The sequence below is a fragment of the Tarenaya hassleriana genome, unplaced genomic scaffold, assembly GCF_000463585.1.
Source record: "Tarenaya hassleriana unplaced genomic scaffold, ASM46358v1 Cleome3, whole genome shotgun sequence".
Lineage (NCBI taxonomy): Eukaryota > Viridiplantae > Streptophyta > Magnoliopsida > Brassicales > Cleomaceae > Tarenaya > Tarenaya hassleriana.
The window spans coordinates 3,247,973-3,262,128 of record NW_010966177.1 but is presented as its reverse complement, the minus strand read 5'-3'; the positions used below and the strand labels follow the sequence as shown (position 1 = coordinate 3,262,128).

The following is a 14,156-nucleotide window of genomic DNA, read 5'->3' as shown; positions in this document are numbered from 1 at the left end:
TAGTATAAAATTGAATTTTTTGTTTTTATTTTTTTAGTGGTGTACATGAGAAATTGCTGCCATCCGAGTGGATTATTTGAATAAAATGACCTCCTGTGTTCCTATAGATGGTAACAGCAAGGCAAGAACCAAATACTCTCTATACTCTCTACCCCACATTTGGCGTTTGCGTTTTGGATTTAGGGTTTGGGGTTTGGCGGCGTTAAATGTCTTTCTATTTGGTCTCATCTATCGAGGCAGATCAATGTAATACCATAATTAGTAGTATAATAAATTCGAATACTTTGTGTTCGAGATTTAAAACAATAAATTATTTGAACATAAATTTATATATATAGATATATATATATATATATATATATATATATTTGAAATTGCTACTGTTTATCAATGCATAAACATATTTATTATCTATTTTTTTTTCGAAATCTCTTTCTCTTGTCTTGTCTTTTCTTTTTTCATCTTCAAAAGATCTTTTGAAAATATAGACGGATATTGACATTTTTTTATGTATCAATAGAGTAAAGTTTAGATACCCGAAATTCTATAATCTCGAACATGTCATGTATTGTCAACCATTAATTGTAAATCATTTGAAAGAAAAAATTATAATGCTTTTCCACAAAAAAAAAAAAAAGAAAGAAAAGCTATAACAAATGTTAACCGTGTCAAATTAAATTAAATTAAACCGACGTATTCGACCGCAGGTTCTGATATGAAAGCAGGGAGGGTTATGCATAGATGGTACGTTTTTCTCAAGTTTCTCGTTATTCTTCACGCATTGAAGCTGAAAAGCCCAAAAGTTTTTTTTTCCTTGAAAAAAAGTAATATATATATATATATATATATATATTTTGTTGTTTTATGTAATTAATTAATAAAAAAAATGTGCAACGGTCATAAGGGTCACAAGCACATGGATCTCCAACGGTTACATTCTCTCCCTTCTTCTTTCTCAAGATTCTTGCGTCTCCTCTGTATCTTTTCGTCTTCGTCTTCTTCGTCGTCGTCGTCATCGTCGTTGCTGAAACAATGGAGCCTGCGAAGATCGATTGGAAGAGAATCGACTCTCGCTTCGTCGAAGATGTATTGTACGAACACATCCAAGCTCCCAAATGGTTCGATTTCTTGAGCCCTGACGACTACGAAGTCGACGCCGACGCTTGGTTCTGCAGACCTGGTACCCCCCCTATCTCTCTCTCTCTCTGTCTCTCTCTCTCTCTCCTCTCATGGTTTTCTCTGTTTGAACTCAGATTGTGATCATGCCAAGAGAGCTGAGGACTTCCTCACATTCAACCCGGTGACTCCGAAGGTTGGGTTTGTGCCTCAAAGATTCCAACTTTTTTTTCCTTGATGGAGTCCAATTCTAGGGTTTGAAAAGTGGGCTCTTTTCGTCCCCCCTCTGTTCGTCTCTAAGATTTCAGCTTTTTATCCTTTTTCGAATCGGAATTCTAGGGTTTGATTATTGGGTTCTTTCTCCCTCTTCTCTGCCTGCTTTCTTCTTCCATGGCTGCAGACAATGTTTCACCTTTTAGATAATTGCCCATGTTTCTTACGCTTCTTGTTCGTTGCTTGTTCTTTATGAAGCTTCCAAGTAGCGGGGCCGCAGCTAGAGATATGAAGCAGAGGTACCTGCACATCTCAGTTTCATAGGTTTAGGGTTTCGAATAGTTTCCGTCAATCTCGAGTCTTGATCTTACTAGTCATTTCGTTTCTTACTCAGTGATGCGAAATCGAGGAAGAATGCACAGACTATTCCACCATCAACTCCGAACAATGACCATAGCGAAAACCAGAACCCTAATTTCGCTACGCCACCTCCGAGCCACCAAACAAGATCCTGGAGATCAGCACTTAAATCAAGTTCAGTCAAAAAGACGACGAATACTCACGACAAGCTTCGGGACGAAGCGGCGCCGAGACTAAAGAGCACATTGTCGGCGAGAAATCTATTTGCCGGGAGGGACATACTTGGACATATCTCTGAGTTCTGCCACGAGTTGAAGAGACTGGCGACAAGAGTGACTGAGAGAGAGGAAGCTGTCGTAAAGCCAAATACTAAGAAAACCCAAGTGGGTGAAACGAATGAACATTGCAGTGAAGCTGAAACGGAGGCGAGAAAGCAAAGAACGCCATTGATGGAAGTGGGTAAAGAGAAGCTTGAAGAGATGACAGAGAGGGGAAGCAGTGGGAAGGAGAAGCGTAGAAGGAAGAAGTAAGTAGACGGCTATGAATGTTATATACAGGGTTTTGATGTTGTGGATAAAAAGATAGATATTGCAGTGGTTTGACGTTTCCCTGTTACAGGAGAGCTGATGAAGCAGAGAACATCATCCCCATGGCTATGAATCTGGAGAACGTGAAGAACAAAGGAGAGGAGCTAAGTTTACTGCAAATCAGGACCAATCCTCCATCTCCTCAATGCTTCTCTGCAACTAAAGCAGTTTATTCGAAGAAGCCCTCGAGATCCAAACCTATGGTATGAAACACATTTCCCCCTTTTTTGCTTTATGTGCTGAAAACATGAAAAACACATGATCGTTTCATGGATCAAAACACATAGAGCATTCCGTGTGTGTGTGTGTGTGCATATATATAGTCAAGAAGAGCAGCATTACACTGAATGTGTGGACAGGAAAGGGGAGTCCTTCAAGAGAGGGGAGCAGAGGAGAGGAGGGAGAAGAAGAGCTCGTCGTTAATGGCGGCCTCGGGTCCTGAAGAAGAAGAAGGGAAAGAAGGGAGAGTGTTGGATGTGCTTTGGTTCCTAAAGCCTTGCACTTTTGCATCATGAACACTCTGATTTAGTCTCAAATCCTTCTTACAGAACACAGAACACACACAAACAACCTCTGCATGTGTTACTTGAGTAAGTAGCGCAAGTTCTTTGATACCTTTGTACTGTGTAATTAGGGTGATGTAATAATAATAATTCATGTAAGGTGTTCTTCCTTTTAAGCATATTTTTCCAAAAAGAAAAATCAGGTCTTTAAGTATATATTCAGATCTTTTAATTTTCCTGCTAAATCAAATTCTAAAATGTTAAAATATTGCTGGGTCTTTTATGCTGAAATGGGGTGACAGTGGTTGTAAATTTCTGCCCAAAAACGTAGGGGGAAAGATTGAAAAAGATCACAAAAATCTCTCTTTAAATTCAGTTATTAAAATATTATTTAATCTACACATACATATATATATATATATATATATATATATATATTGAATGAATTCATAATGTCACATTTATTTAACTACAACAACAACAACAAATAATAATAATATAAAAAAATTGTGTCGGTAGTGTCTCTAGCTGGCGGCACTTCGCACCGTCAACTTCACTTAATTAATTCAATAACATCAAACAAAAATTACAAAAAGCACGAAACAAAAGTAAAATATTTAGGGATAAATAGTTCGCTAATCAAATTCGATTAGTTTTAATTTTAAAATTTATTTTATTTTTTATTTTTTTATAGTTTAAATTTTCTTTTGATTTAGATTGATTTTGGCTTTCGATTAATTTATTTAATTATTATATATATAATTTAAATCTAGTTAATTTCGAATACAATTCCATATCTTTTAATTTAATTTTACGCATCAAATTAAATTAAGCCTAAAAAACTAAAACACTTGCAAAGTGTTGTGAGTAGATTTTCTCCTCGATATTGTAGAATGATAAATTGGACAAAAATAAAATACTGCAATATGATATAACAAAATGGGTAAAAAAAGGAGATAACAAAATTAAACTTAACAAAAAGGGGAAATAACATAACAGAAGAACATACAAGAAAGGAAGAAAAATACACAAAACTGAATTGAATTTGTCTTTACACAGATTGCAATTTTCAATTTCAGGTCCAAGATTTTCATTTTTCAGTTTTTTTTTTCATAATTACAAAATAATAGAAAAAAATTGCTGAGTCGGGTTGGTTGGTGTATGTATGCTTTCCCTCTCTCTCTCTCTCTGTCGGTGTGAGCACTTCGCTATCTACTCAGTCGTATAAAGCTCGTCAATCTTTCTCCCCGCGTCTCTCTGTCTCTCTCTCTCTCTCTCTCTCTCTAGATCTCGATCTCGACTCACTCCACTTGCATTTGTCTTCTTCTTGCTCGAGGGACAGAGGCAGCAATTCTTCCGTCTCGTTCCTCGGCTGAATCCGCCTTCCCAGGTTTTAGATCCGTTTTCGTTCGAGTTCTGATAGTTGACTCGCATTTGATTTCGTCTGCTGGATTCCGATTTTCTCGTCCTGAATTTGTGTTTGGAATCCGGGTAAATTCTAAATCCTGTGTAATTTAAGCTTGGAGCACTATATCAGCTATCCGAAGATCTTGGTAGTGTTACAGTGATCGTTGACTGATTTGTGTTGGTTTCTGAAATTTTGGCTGTCGTACACATTGGTTGAATGGCACGATCTGACTCTTGTTCTTGTACCGCAGATCCTGGTGTTTTGCATTATCTGGTCCGAGAGAGAAGACGTGTAGATCCCGTATGGATGTCCAGATCTAGTTGAGATTCACTTGCCATTTCTTTATCTGGTATTCAACTGGTGATCGAGGAGAATCCAACTATGATTGGAGCAGAAGGCGAATCTGGGGTAAGTATATAGAATGGAAAGAGGTAGCACGATTATCTTTGCCTTTGTTAAGTTTGATCAGTGAACTCGTGATTCGGGTTTTCCTGGAAAGCGAATGAAATGAGGTTTTTCAATTGGGTTCTTAGTTTTGTAACATTGCAATGCTCTGTTTCTCAGGCGAAGTCCATGAAGAGTCTTGGAGGACAGGTTTGTCAGATCTGTGGTGACAGCGTCGGCAAAACAGCAGAGGGTGATCCCTTTGTGGCCTGCGATGTCTGTGCGTTTCCTGTCTGTAGGGCGTGCTATGAGTACGAGAGGAAGGATGGGAACCAGTCGTGCCCACAATGCAAGACTAAGTACAAGAGGCACAAAGGTGGTAACATGTCTCAATTTCCTGAATTGTCATTTGATCATTGATGTGATCTGACTCCCCTACATCTTGACTACGTAAAGCCTTTCGATTTCAGCATGTTTTCATGTTTAAGATTGTGTTAGAGCTTTCTGAATGGGCTCTTCCATCAATATGATTTTTGTTTTTTGTTTTATGAGTAATGTTTTAAAGCTCATGTTGCCTGAAAACGGAGAAATTGGTTGATTTATAGACCAAACTAACTCTTAAACGTCATTTGATTCTAGGTAGCCCTGCAATTGTTGGAGATGCTGAAGAGGATGTCAACATTGATGAAGATGCTATTGGGTTTAGTTACACACCTGATAACCAAAGCCAGAAGCAGAAAATTTCAGAGCGTATGTTAAGCTGGCATTTGACAGGTGGCCAGAGTGGGGACCTCGGGCTTCCGGAATATGACAAAGAACCCTCACATAACCACATTCCGCGTCTCACCAGTGGACAAGAGGTTGCTGGTCAAGCATTTTGTCTAGTATTGCAACCTTAACTAATATAACTGGCTTTTAACACCTCTGGATATTTGCAGGTATCAGGAGAGCTGTCTGCTGCCTCGCCTGAGCGACTCTCCATTGCATCACCTCCTCGTGGTGGTGGAAAACGTCTTCCATATGCCAGTGATATCAATCAGTCTCGTATGATTCTCTTTCTCTTTTCATTCACTTTATCTTCCGCTGGGTGCATTTCATGATGTTGGTTCAATGGGCCTTGTTTCATTTGGTGCAGCCAACATAAGGGTTGTAGACCCTGTTAGGGAGTTTGGTTCACCAGGAATAGGCAATGTGGCGTGGAAGGAGAGAGTCGATGGCTGGAAAATGAAGCAAGAGAAGAATGTAATTCCTATGAGCACTGGTCTAGCTGCCTCTGAAAGGGGTGGTGACAATGAGACCAGCACTGATGTATTCGTGGATGACTCTTTGCTGTAAGTTCCAATTTGATTACATTGTTGAAGTACCTGCATTTTCCGGGTTATTTTATGATGCTTTTTGGCTGCCCAAAAAATGCCTGAATATGTTTTAAACCGACCTTGTTGTTCTACACTGTTCATGAATCATGATCCTTGTGCATGGTTGTGTGTATGAGTCATCAAGTGATAGTTCCTTTTCCAGGAAGCAGCAAAAGCTTTTATGTAAGCAACCACATAACTGTAGGCTGCTTGTTTTGTAGGAATGATGAAGCTCGGCAGCCTCTTTCAAGAAAGGTTTCGGTTCCATCATCAAGGATAAATCCTTACAGGATGGTTATAGTTCTCCGGCTTGTCATTCTTTGCCTCTTCTTGCACTACCGGATAACGAATCCGGTTCCAAATGCGTTTGGTCTGTGGTTAGTCTCAGTAATATGCGAGATTTGGTTTGCCATATCCTGGATATTGGATCAGTTCCCTAAGTGGCTTCCTGTGAATCGTGAGACGTATCTTGACAGGCTGGCTCTAAGGCAAGATTTTCTTCAGTTCTGTACATCATTTTATCATAGATTTCGCTGCTATCATCTTATGGTGTATAATCTCTTTCTTTATATATATTTGTTTGCTTGTTTTTTAAGCTCACATTAGTGGTCACTGATTGGAATATGGTTTCTTTGACAGGTACGATCGGGAAGGAGAGCCATCACAATTAGCTGCTGTAGACATATTTGTCAGTACTGTGGATCCATTAAAAGAGCCTCCCCTTGTGACGGCCAACACTGTGCTCTCCATCCTCTCTGTTGATTACCCAGTTGACAAGGTCTCTTGCTATGTTTCTGATGATGGTGCTGCTATGTTGACTTTTGAAGCCCTCTCCGAGACATCAGAATTTGCACGGAAATGGGTTCCTTTTTGCAAGAAATACAACATTGAGCCTCGGGCTCCAGAATGGTACTTTGCACAGAAGATTGACTACCTGAAGGACAAAGTTCAGCCATCGTTTGTGAAGGAACGTAGAGCTATGAAGGTAAGATTAGCACGGTTTTCTGAGCCATCTGATTTCTGATCTATACTTTTGATGGCTATATATCTCTACATTCTGTTTGCAGAGAGAATATGAGGAATTCAAGATCCGGATTAATGCTCTTGTTGCAAAAGCTCAAAAAGTTCCTGAAGAAGGATGGGTTATGCAAGATGGTACACCATGGCCTGGAAACAACACCAGAGATCATCCGGGAATGATCCAGGTGAAAACCACTTATTTCTTCAGTTCCGCTGTTCATTGTACAGAGCTTCTTTGTTTTTCTATATTCGAAACATTGAAGCTGAAACATTTTTGCTTTGGTTGTGGTTTTTGGATCCTTTCGATTCTTATGTGGAAATTATGGATTTCAGGTTTTCTTGGGTCAGAATGGAGGTCTGGATGCCGAGGGCAATGAGCTGCCACGTCTAGTTTACGTTTCTCGTGAAAAACGCCCAGGTTTCCAGCATCACAAAAAGGCTGGTGCCATGAATGCTCTTGTGGGTAGCTCAAAACGAAAAATCCGAGCCTAGTGTTTAATTGTATCGTATATTTTTCTAACTCCGTGATAAACATTGCTTTGCAGGTTCGAGTTTCAGCGGTACTTACAAATGGTCCCTTCCTTTTGAATCTTGACTGTGATCACTACATAAATAACAGTAAGGCCTTGAGAGAAGCTATGTGTTTCTTGATGGACCCGAACCTTGGGAAGCAAGTGTGTTATGTTCAGTTTCCACAGAGATTTGATGGTATTGATAAGAATGATCGATATGCCAACCGTAACACTGTCTTCTTCGATGTAAGTATGCATTTCTTATTAGCAATAGCATCCAAATTTCACAAGATGATTATGATTTTAAGCATATTCCCGTTGGACTATGTGGATATATCTATCATTGCTTGTATGGGTTTCATGTATTTTCTTGAATATGTTTCAGATAAATTTGAGAGGTTTGGATGGAATTCAAGGACCTGTTTATGTCGGAACTGGGTGTGTCTTTAACAGAACGGCACTGTACGGTTATGAACCGCCAGCGAAACCCAAGAACAAGAAGCCTAGCGTCCGATGTAAGTATGCATTTCTTATTAGCAATAGCATCCAAATTTCACAAGATGATTATGATTTTAAGCATATTCCCGTTGGACTATGTGGATATATCTATCATTGCTTGTATGGGTTTCATGTATTTTCTTGAATATGTTTCAGATAAATTTGAGAGGTTTGGATGGAATTCAAGGACCTGTTTATGTCGGAACTGGGTGTGTCTTTAACAGAACGGCACTGTACGGTTAGGACCCGCCAGTGAAACCCAAGCACAAGAAGCCTAGCGTCCTGTCCTCTCTCTGTGGCGGTTCACGAAAGAACTCAAAATCTAGTAAAAAGGGATCGGATTCGAAGAAATCTAAAAAGCATGTTGATTCCACAGTGCCGGTATTCAATCTCGAGGATATCGAAGAGGGAGTAGAAGGTAAAACCGTATTTCCTCTGTTAATTTCTGTTAATGGATTTGGGCTCTCATTTCTCTTTCCTCTCTTGCGTTTGCATCATGGAACAATCCAAAAGTATTTCCGGGTTTGAGAACTATATTCGCGGTTCCGTTTGCTGAGTTTCTTATCTTGAACAACTGCACGTTTATATAAACTAGGGGCCGGCTTTGATGATGAGAAGTCGATGTTGATGTCGCAAATGAGCCTGGAGAAGCGATTTGGACAGTCTGCCGTCTTCGTGGCATCTACCCTTATGGAGAATGGCGGTGTCCCACAGTCTGCAACTCCCGAAACTCTTCTTAAAGAGGCTATTCATGTCATTAGTTGCGGATACGAAGACAAAACAGAGTGGGGAAGCGAGGTGTGTTCCGTTTTCCCCTGTTCTTAACCCGCTTCGTTGTTTAATCCCTCGTATGTTAATTTAAACTTTTCTGAATCATGCATTTCTTCTGAGAGTACCTTCCTTTTGGTCACAGATTGGATGGATTTATGGTTCGGTTACGGAAGATATTCTTACCGGATTCAAAATGCATGCTCGAGGTTGGCGATCGATCTACTGTATGCCTAAGCTTCCTGCTTTCAAGGGATCTGCTCCGATCAATCTTTCTGATCGTCTGAACCAAGTGCTTCGGTGGGCTCTCGGTTCCGTGGAAATCCTTTTCAGCCGACATTGCCCGATTTGGTATGGTTACAGCGGTCGGCTGAAATGGCTCGAGAGATTCGCTTACATTAACACCACGATCTATCCCATCACTTCCATCCCTCTCCTCATGTACTGTACTCTTCCCGCGGTCTGTCTCTTCACCAACCAGTTCATTATCCCGCAGGTTCAATCTCTTTCTCTAGATCATCTGTTATTTCGACAGAAACATCAATCCGAAAATTCGATACCAACAATATCTTTTCTTGCCCTTCTCAGATTAGCAACCTGGCAAGCATATGGTTCTTGTCCCTCTTCTTGTCGATCTTCGCGACGGGTATCCTCGAGATGCGATGGAGCGGAGTAGGCATCGACGAATGGTGGAGAAACGAGCAGTTCTGGGTCATCGGAGGCGTATCAGCCCACCTCTTCGCCGTCTTCCAAGGACTACTCAAAGTCCTCGCGGGCATAGACACGAACTTCACGGTCACTTCAAAAGCATCGGACGAGGACGGGGATTTCGCCGAGCTCTACCTGTTCAAATGGACGACTCTCCTCATCCCGCCCACGACACTTCTCATCATAAACATCGTCGGGGTCGTGGCCGGAATCTCGTACGCCGTCAATAGCGGCTACCAGTCATGGGGACCGCTTTTTGGTAAGTTATTCTTTGCGTTCTGGGTCATTATCCATCTCTACCCTTTCCTCAAGGGACTTATGGGGAGACAGAACAGAACTCCGACCATTGTTGTTGTCTGGTCGGTCCTTCTGGCTTCCATCTTTTCGCTCCTTTGGGTCCGGATCGATCCTTTCACGACCCGAGTCACCGGTCCGGACGTTCAGGAATGTGGGATCAACTGTTGAAGTCGAAGAAAGATTGAGAGTGAAGTATCATCAATTATCTGATTTTTCAGTGCCTATTTATTTGTGTGTCTTAATATTTGTTTATATATTTTTTTTTGACAAAAAGTTTATATATATTGTTGTATTGTATTGTATTGTATTACACTGTTTTGATATAATAATTCACGTTCTTTTTGCCTGCTTGTTTCATGTCTCCATCTTGTCGTCGTTTTTTTTCAGATAAAAGATGTATTCCTATTCGTTTCATGAAAAAAAATATTGATTTATTTCTTCAATTTTCGATTTCAATTGTTTAGAATTTTAAATTGAGTTGAAGATATTTTATAAAATTTGTAAACATGATTTTAAATAATGTAAAAGTTTCAATTTATGGATTTAAAATAGTTACAAAATTACAAAATTTTAAGTTTTGTATCTATTAGAGTTTATGAAATTAATAAAATTGAATTTGATTGATTTATAGTGTTTCAATTAATATATTGGGGCTCATTCACGAAACCTTGATTACTAAACATGACTTTTAAAATTCATACAGGGCTTTAATACAATTTCTACACAATTTACGCATACCATGAATTCACGACTTTCACTTGTCCATTTTATTCGATATTCGGAAAAATAAACGATTACAGATTTTATGACACAGAGACCGATCTACAAACCTTGCTTCTCACCGAACCTTGCTTGTGTCTCTCATCGTAACCAAGAAGCAACAAACACTCAGCTCGATGGCGAAAATTAGGGTTTATAATCTTCCAAACAACTCGAAAATCCGAAACCAAATCCATCCTTAGGGTTAGAGCCAATCCCCGGCTCGATTTCAGCATTTCGTCCATCTCTCTCCCCGCTCCATACATCGGCCTATTCTTCGTCCCAACGTTCAGACGAAAACTCGTCGAATCACGAGTCTCGGCGTATAATTTAGGTCCCTAGAGGAGGATTGAATAATGATGAAATCAATTGAAAGAACACAAAGTTTATAACCCGAAAAATGTGAAATACTCGGAGAAAATTCTACATAGATCGACGGACTAACCCGAGATTTTGCAAAGGCGATGTGGCCAAAGGAGATCTCCATGGAAGGAGGATGGATGTGAAGGCCAAAGACCTTAGACTTGTTTTCAACAATGAGTTTGATTGAACAGTTGCAACTTAGAATCTTGGTTGTAACTCCATGTGAATCTACGCCTTCGCCCAGTATGAACTCACTCACCCTTCCAACCTGCAATCGTCGTATTAAATTCGATTCGATATATATATATATATATATATATAATTGCTAATTATGGTCATAATATTGAGCTTTCGCCTATATAAGTTACAAAACGTAACGATGTGAACCCAGATTTCATGTTTTCTTGAGGAATCACAGAGTTGACCAGGCAAGGTCCTTATTATGTTCGGTCAACTAATTATTGAGCCGTTAAAATTGACATATTTTGGAGTTATTGGGCTTTAGTTGGCCACATGGGCTTTCTTAAATGACGTCACATTTCTATTCGGAGCCGAATAAACATCTTATTCGAACCCAATTTAAAAATATATCTTTTTAAATTAAATTAATTTGATTTATGATCTAAAATAAGTGAGAACGAATTTTTAAAAATATTTTTTTAAATTAAAATCAAATACGAATACGATCGGGTATTGGTACAATTTTTAAAAGAACGAAAAACAAAATATTCAGAAACGAATTAAAAATCCGAAGTGTACACTTCTAAAAAAATAAAAATCTAACAAGAGTGATGACCACAGTTATCAAGTCATCAATACTCTTTTTTTATTATATAGTCCGAAATTGCAAAAATGTTTGCTTATGGATTAATCTCTCTCTCCCACATTTTTGGAGTGAGTAGTGAATAATGATATCAGTTGGTCCAAATAATTCATTTCATTATCCAACATTCGTTCCATAAACTAAAAAAAAATAAAAATGGAAAAAACTAGAAACATTCCAAGAGTAGCACTCATTGTAGGATATTGAATCTTATTAACGATCTCTATATCATTTCAAGAATTTAGTTACCATCTATATACTATTTTATAGGACTTACACAATCACCAATAAAATTATTTACACCGTCATATATAAATGCAATAAATCGATAATATATATATATATATATATATATATAAAAACGTACCTCGAGGGAGAAGGAGGGAGGAGGAGGTTGAGTGGCGATGTAAAAGACGAGCAAAGCCACTCCCAAACTAAACACAAACCTCCAACACATTTGCATGGCTATCCAATAACCAGAATCCGAGCTCTTAAACGTCAAGTACCTCCACCACCGTCGTCCTCCGCCGCCGGAGCTCCACTCATCCGCCGTGGAATCTCCGCCGTGAACAACCACCACACGGCCCTTCACCACCACCATGTTGCCGCCGGCCTTGTCGTCGCAGAACGAATTGTTGTCGGAGTACCTGGAGAGGACGGAGTATCGAGGGAAGTCGTCCACGTCCACGACAGTCTTCTCCGCAGCGAGGACCAACGGGGTCGTGTCGGGTCGGGTCGGGGACTGGAATTCGGATCCCGGGTCTTGGAATAACGATGACGGGCTCTGTACGTAGTATGTTGGGTAGTGTTCATCTCTTGCATCCATTTTTTTCTCTGTACGTTGTCTTGAATACAGAGAGAGAAAGAGAGTGCAATGATAGACCGGAGGTTTTGGGGTGTGAATATATACACACACACACGTATATATATACATATATATATATATATAGGTTTCGATAGGGGTATATATAATGTTATGAAATCGGTATTGGTACGATTCATGATGGGTTTTTGGTACGAGAATGATTCTTGTAATTTTATTTGGGGGGGATGAGTATGATAGGGGTTAAATTTGGGAGCAGCTTTTGATACTTTTGATGCAATGGCAGAATTTATCATTACTTGAATCATAATGGGTTTAATTTCTGCAATCAATATTTATAAGCTCTATGATGATATCCTCTAATTCTATCACCATAATGTATTGTTTTTCGTTAGAGATATGCTTTTTTAATTTAAGTTACAGTTGTATATGATTTTTCGTCAGATATATGATTTTGGTACGAGGTGACATTCGCATTGGTCTTTATCTTAGCAAGTTAGGATAGTAGGGGTAAAAATAAAATTATATGTATAGTTCATCATATTTTGAGTCAATTTCGCAAGATTCGCATTGTTTTCCATTTTTACAATTTTATATCCATTTACACGGCTGTGAGAGATATTTCTTAATTTCGGTCTAATTTTTGTTTTAGTTTTGATTTGCTTTTTCTTAAAATATATTTTTTAAAATACATATTTTTTTTAAAAATATATATTTAATTATGTTAGGTTTAGTATTGGTTAATTGAATCAACCAAAAATCGTATCGAACAACATATAAATAAATTCGAATACAATTCAGTTTTATTGAGCTCTTGGATTGGATCGAATTATTTTCGGGTATCTACATATATGAAAATGGATGTCATGTAACATACAAAAAGAATTTAGACATGGATGTTCCAAGACTTTTAGAAGGTTCGGAAACTCCAAGTGTTGAGGACGAGGATGCTTCTCGAATCGAATCCTTTTTTATTTATTTAGATAAATAAATTGAATTTCGAGGGAAAAATTAGAGAACACAAACAAAAAAAAACTACGAGGAAGAAGAATATGAATAACCGAAAATTACGGGATAAATCAATTAAGATTGAGCATTAAGCATGATCGGTCGGATCAATTCTGTAACAATTTTCATTAATATTTAATTCGGGAAGAAATGATTAATATCATAAGCACGCTTTCCCACTTTTAGATTTCGGATCTTCAAATCTTTATATCAACTATTTATTTATATATTATTTCCCCATTTTTAGGCTCTTTTGAAGCTGTAACCCTCTGACTGTTTTGACTTTAACTATTCAAAATATTTATTCTAACTTAAAAATTAAGGGGAAAAAAGAGGCTCTTTAATATGATATACATACAATTTTTTTTATTAATATACAATCTATTGCTTGCAACTATCTTATATGTACCGAATATCATTAAGATTTGAATTTTGATTTCTAGTTTATATCGTAAATATAAATTAACAGATTAATTAAAAACAATTTTATGAAAAGGTCACATGTCTATATATCCATATATGATTATTGTTACAATAATTGTTTTTCAGAATCTGATATAATTGAATATTGAAAAAAAAATCCAATGATAGGAATTCCAATTTACAAAAAGGAAAAAAAATGTTTTTCTCTCTCTCTCTCTCTCTCTCTCT

At 38.2% G+C, this 14,156-nt stretch overlaps 3 protein-coding genes across 3 annotated transcripts; 2 read left to right on the top strand and 1 right to left on the bottom strand.

Moving 5' to 3' along the window:
* The first annotated feature begins 920 nt into the window (after positions 1-920).
* Positions 921-2,995, top strand: LOC104819075. The gene is made up of 6 exons (XM_010548959.2): positions 921-1,180; positions 1,254-1,312; positions 1,588-1,628; positions 1,724-2,215; positions 2,308-2,479; positions 2,636-2,995. The coding sequence occupies exons 1-6, from the start codon at positions 1,033-1,035 to the stop codon at positions 2,789-2,791; spliced, it is 1,068 nt and encodes a 355-aa protein (XP_010547261.1). The 5' UTR covers positions 921-1,032; the 3' UTR covers positions 2,792-2,995.
* A 1,015-nt stretch (positions 2,996-4,010) lies between these two features.
* Positions 4,011-10,079, top strand: LOC104819074 (cellulose synthase A catalytic subunit 3 [UDP-forming]). The gene is made up of 16 exons (XM_019203219.1): positions 4,011-4,270; positions 4,438-4,595; positions 4,752-4,947; positions 5,211-5,431; positions 5,510-5,615; positions 5,707-5,902; positions 6,148-6,414; positions 6,566-6,911; positions 6,994-7,131; positions 7,280-7,405; positions 7,492-7,704; positions 7,844-7,933; positions 8,203-8,374; positions 8,552-8,754; positions 8,870-9,220; positions 9,313-10,079. Exons 2-16 carry the CDS (start codon positions 4,569-4,571, stop codon positions 9,895-9,897), a joined length of 3,237 nt encoding a protein of 1,078 aa, XP_019058764.1. The 5' UTR covers positions 4,011-4,270; positions 4,438-4,568; the 3' UTR covers positions 9,898-10,079.
* A 394-nt stretch (positions 10,080-10,473) lies between these two features.
* On the bottom strand, positions 10,474-12,572 carry LOC104819073. The gene is made up of 3 exons (XM_010548957.1): positions 12,042-12,572; positions 10,934-11,119; positions 10,474-10,826 (listed from the first exon to the last, which is right to left on the bottom strand). The coding sequence occupies exons 1-3, from the start codon at positions 12,498-12,500 to the stop codon at positions 10,533-10,535; spliced, it is 939 nt and encodes a 312-aa protein (XP_010547259.1). The 5' UTR covers positions 12,501-12,572; the 3' UTR covers positions 10,474-10,532.
* Between the last annotated feature and the right edge of the window lie 1,584 nt (positions 12,573-14,156).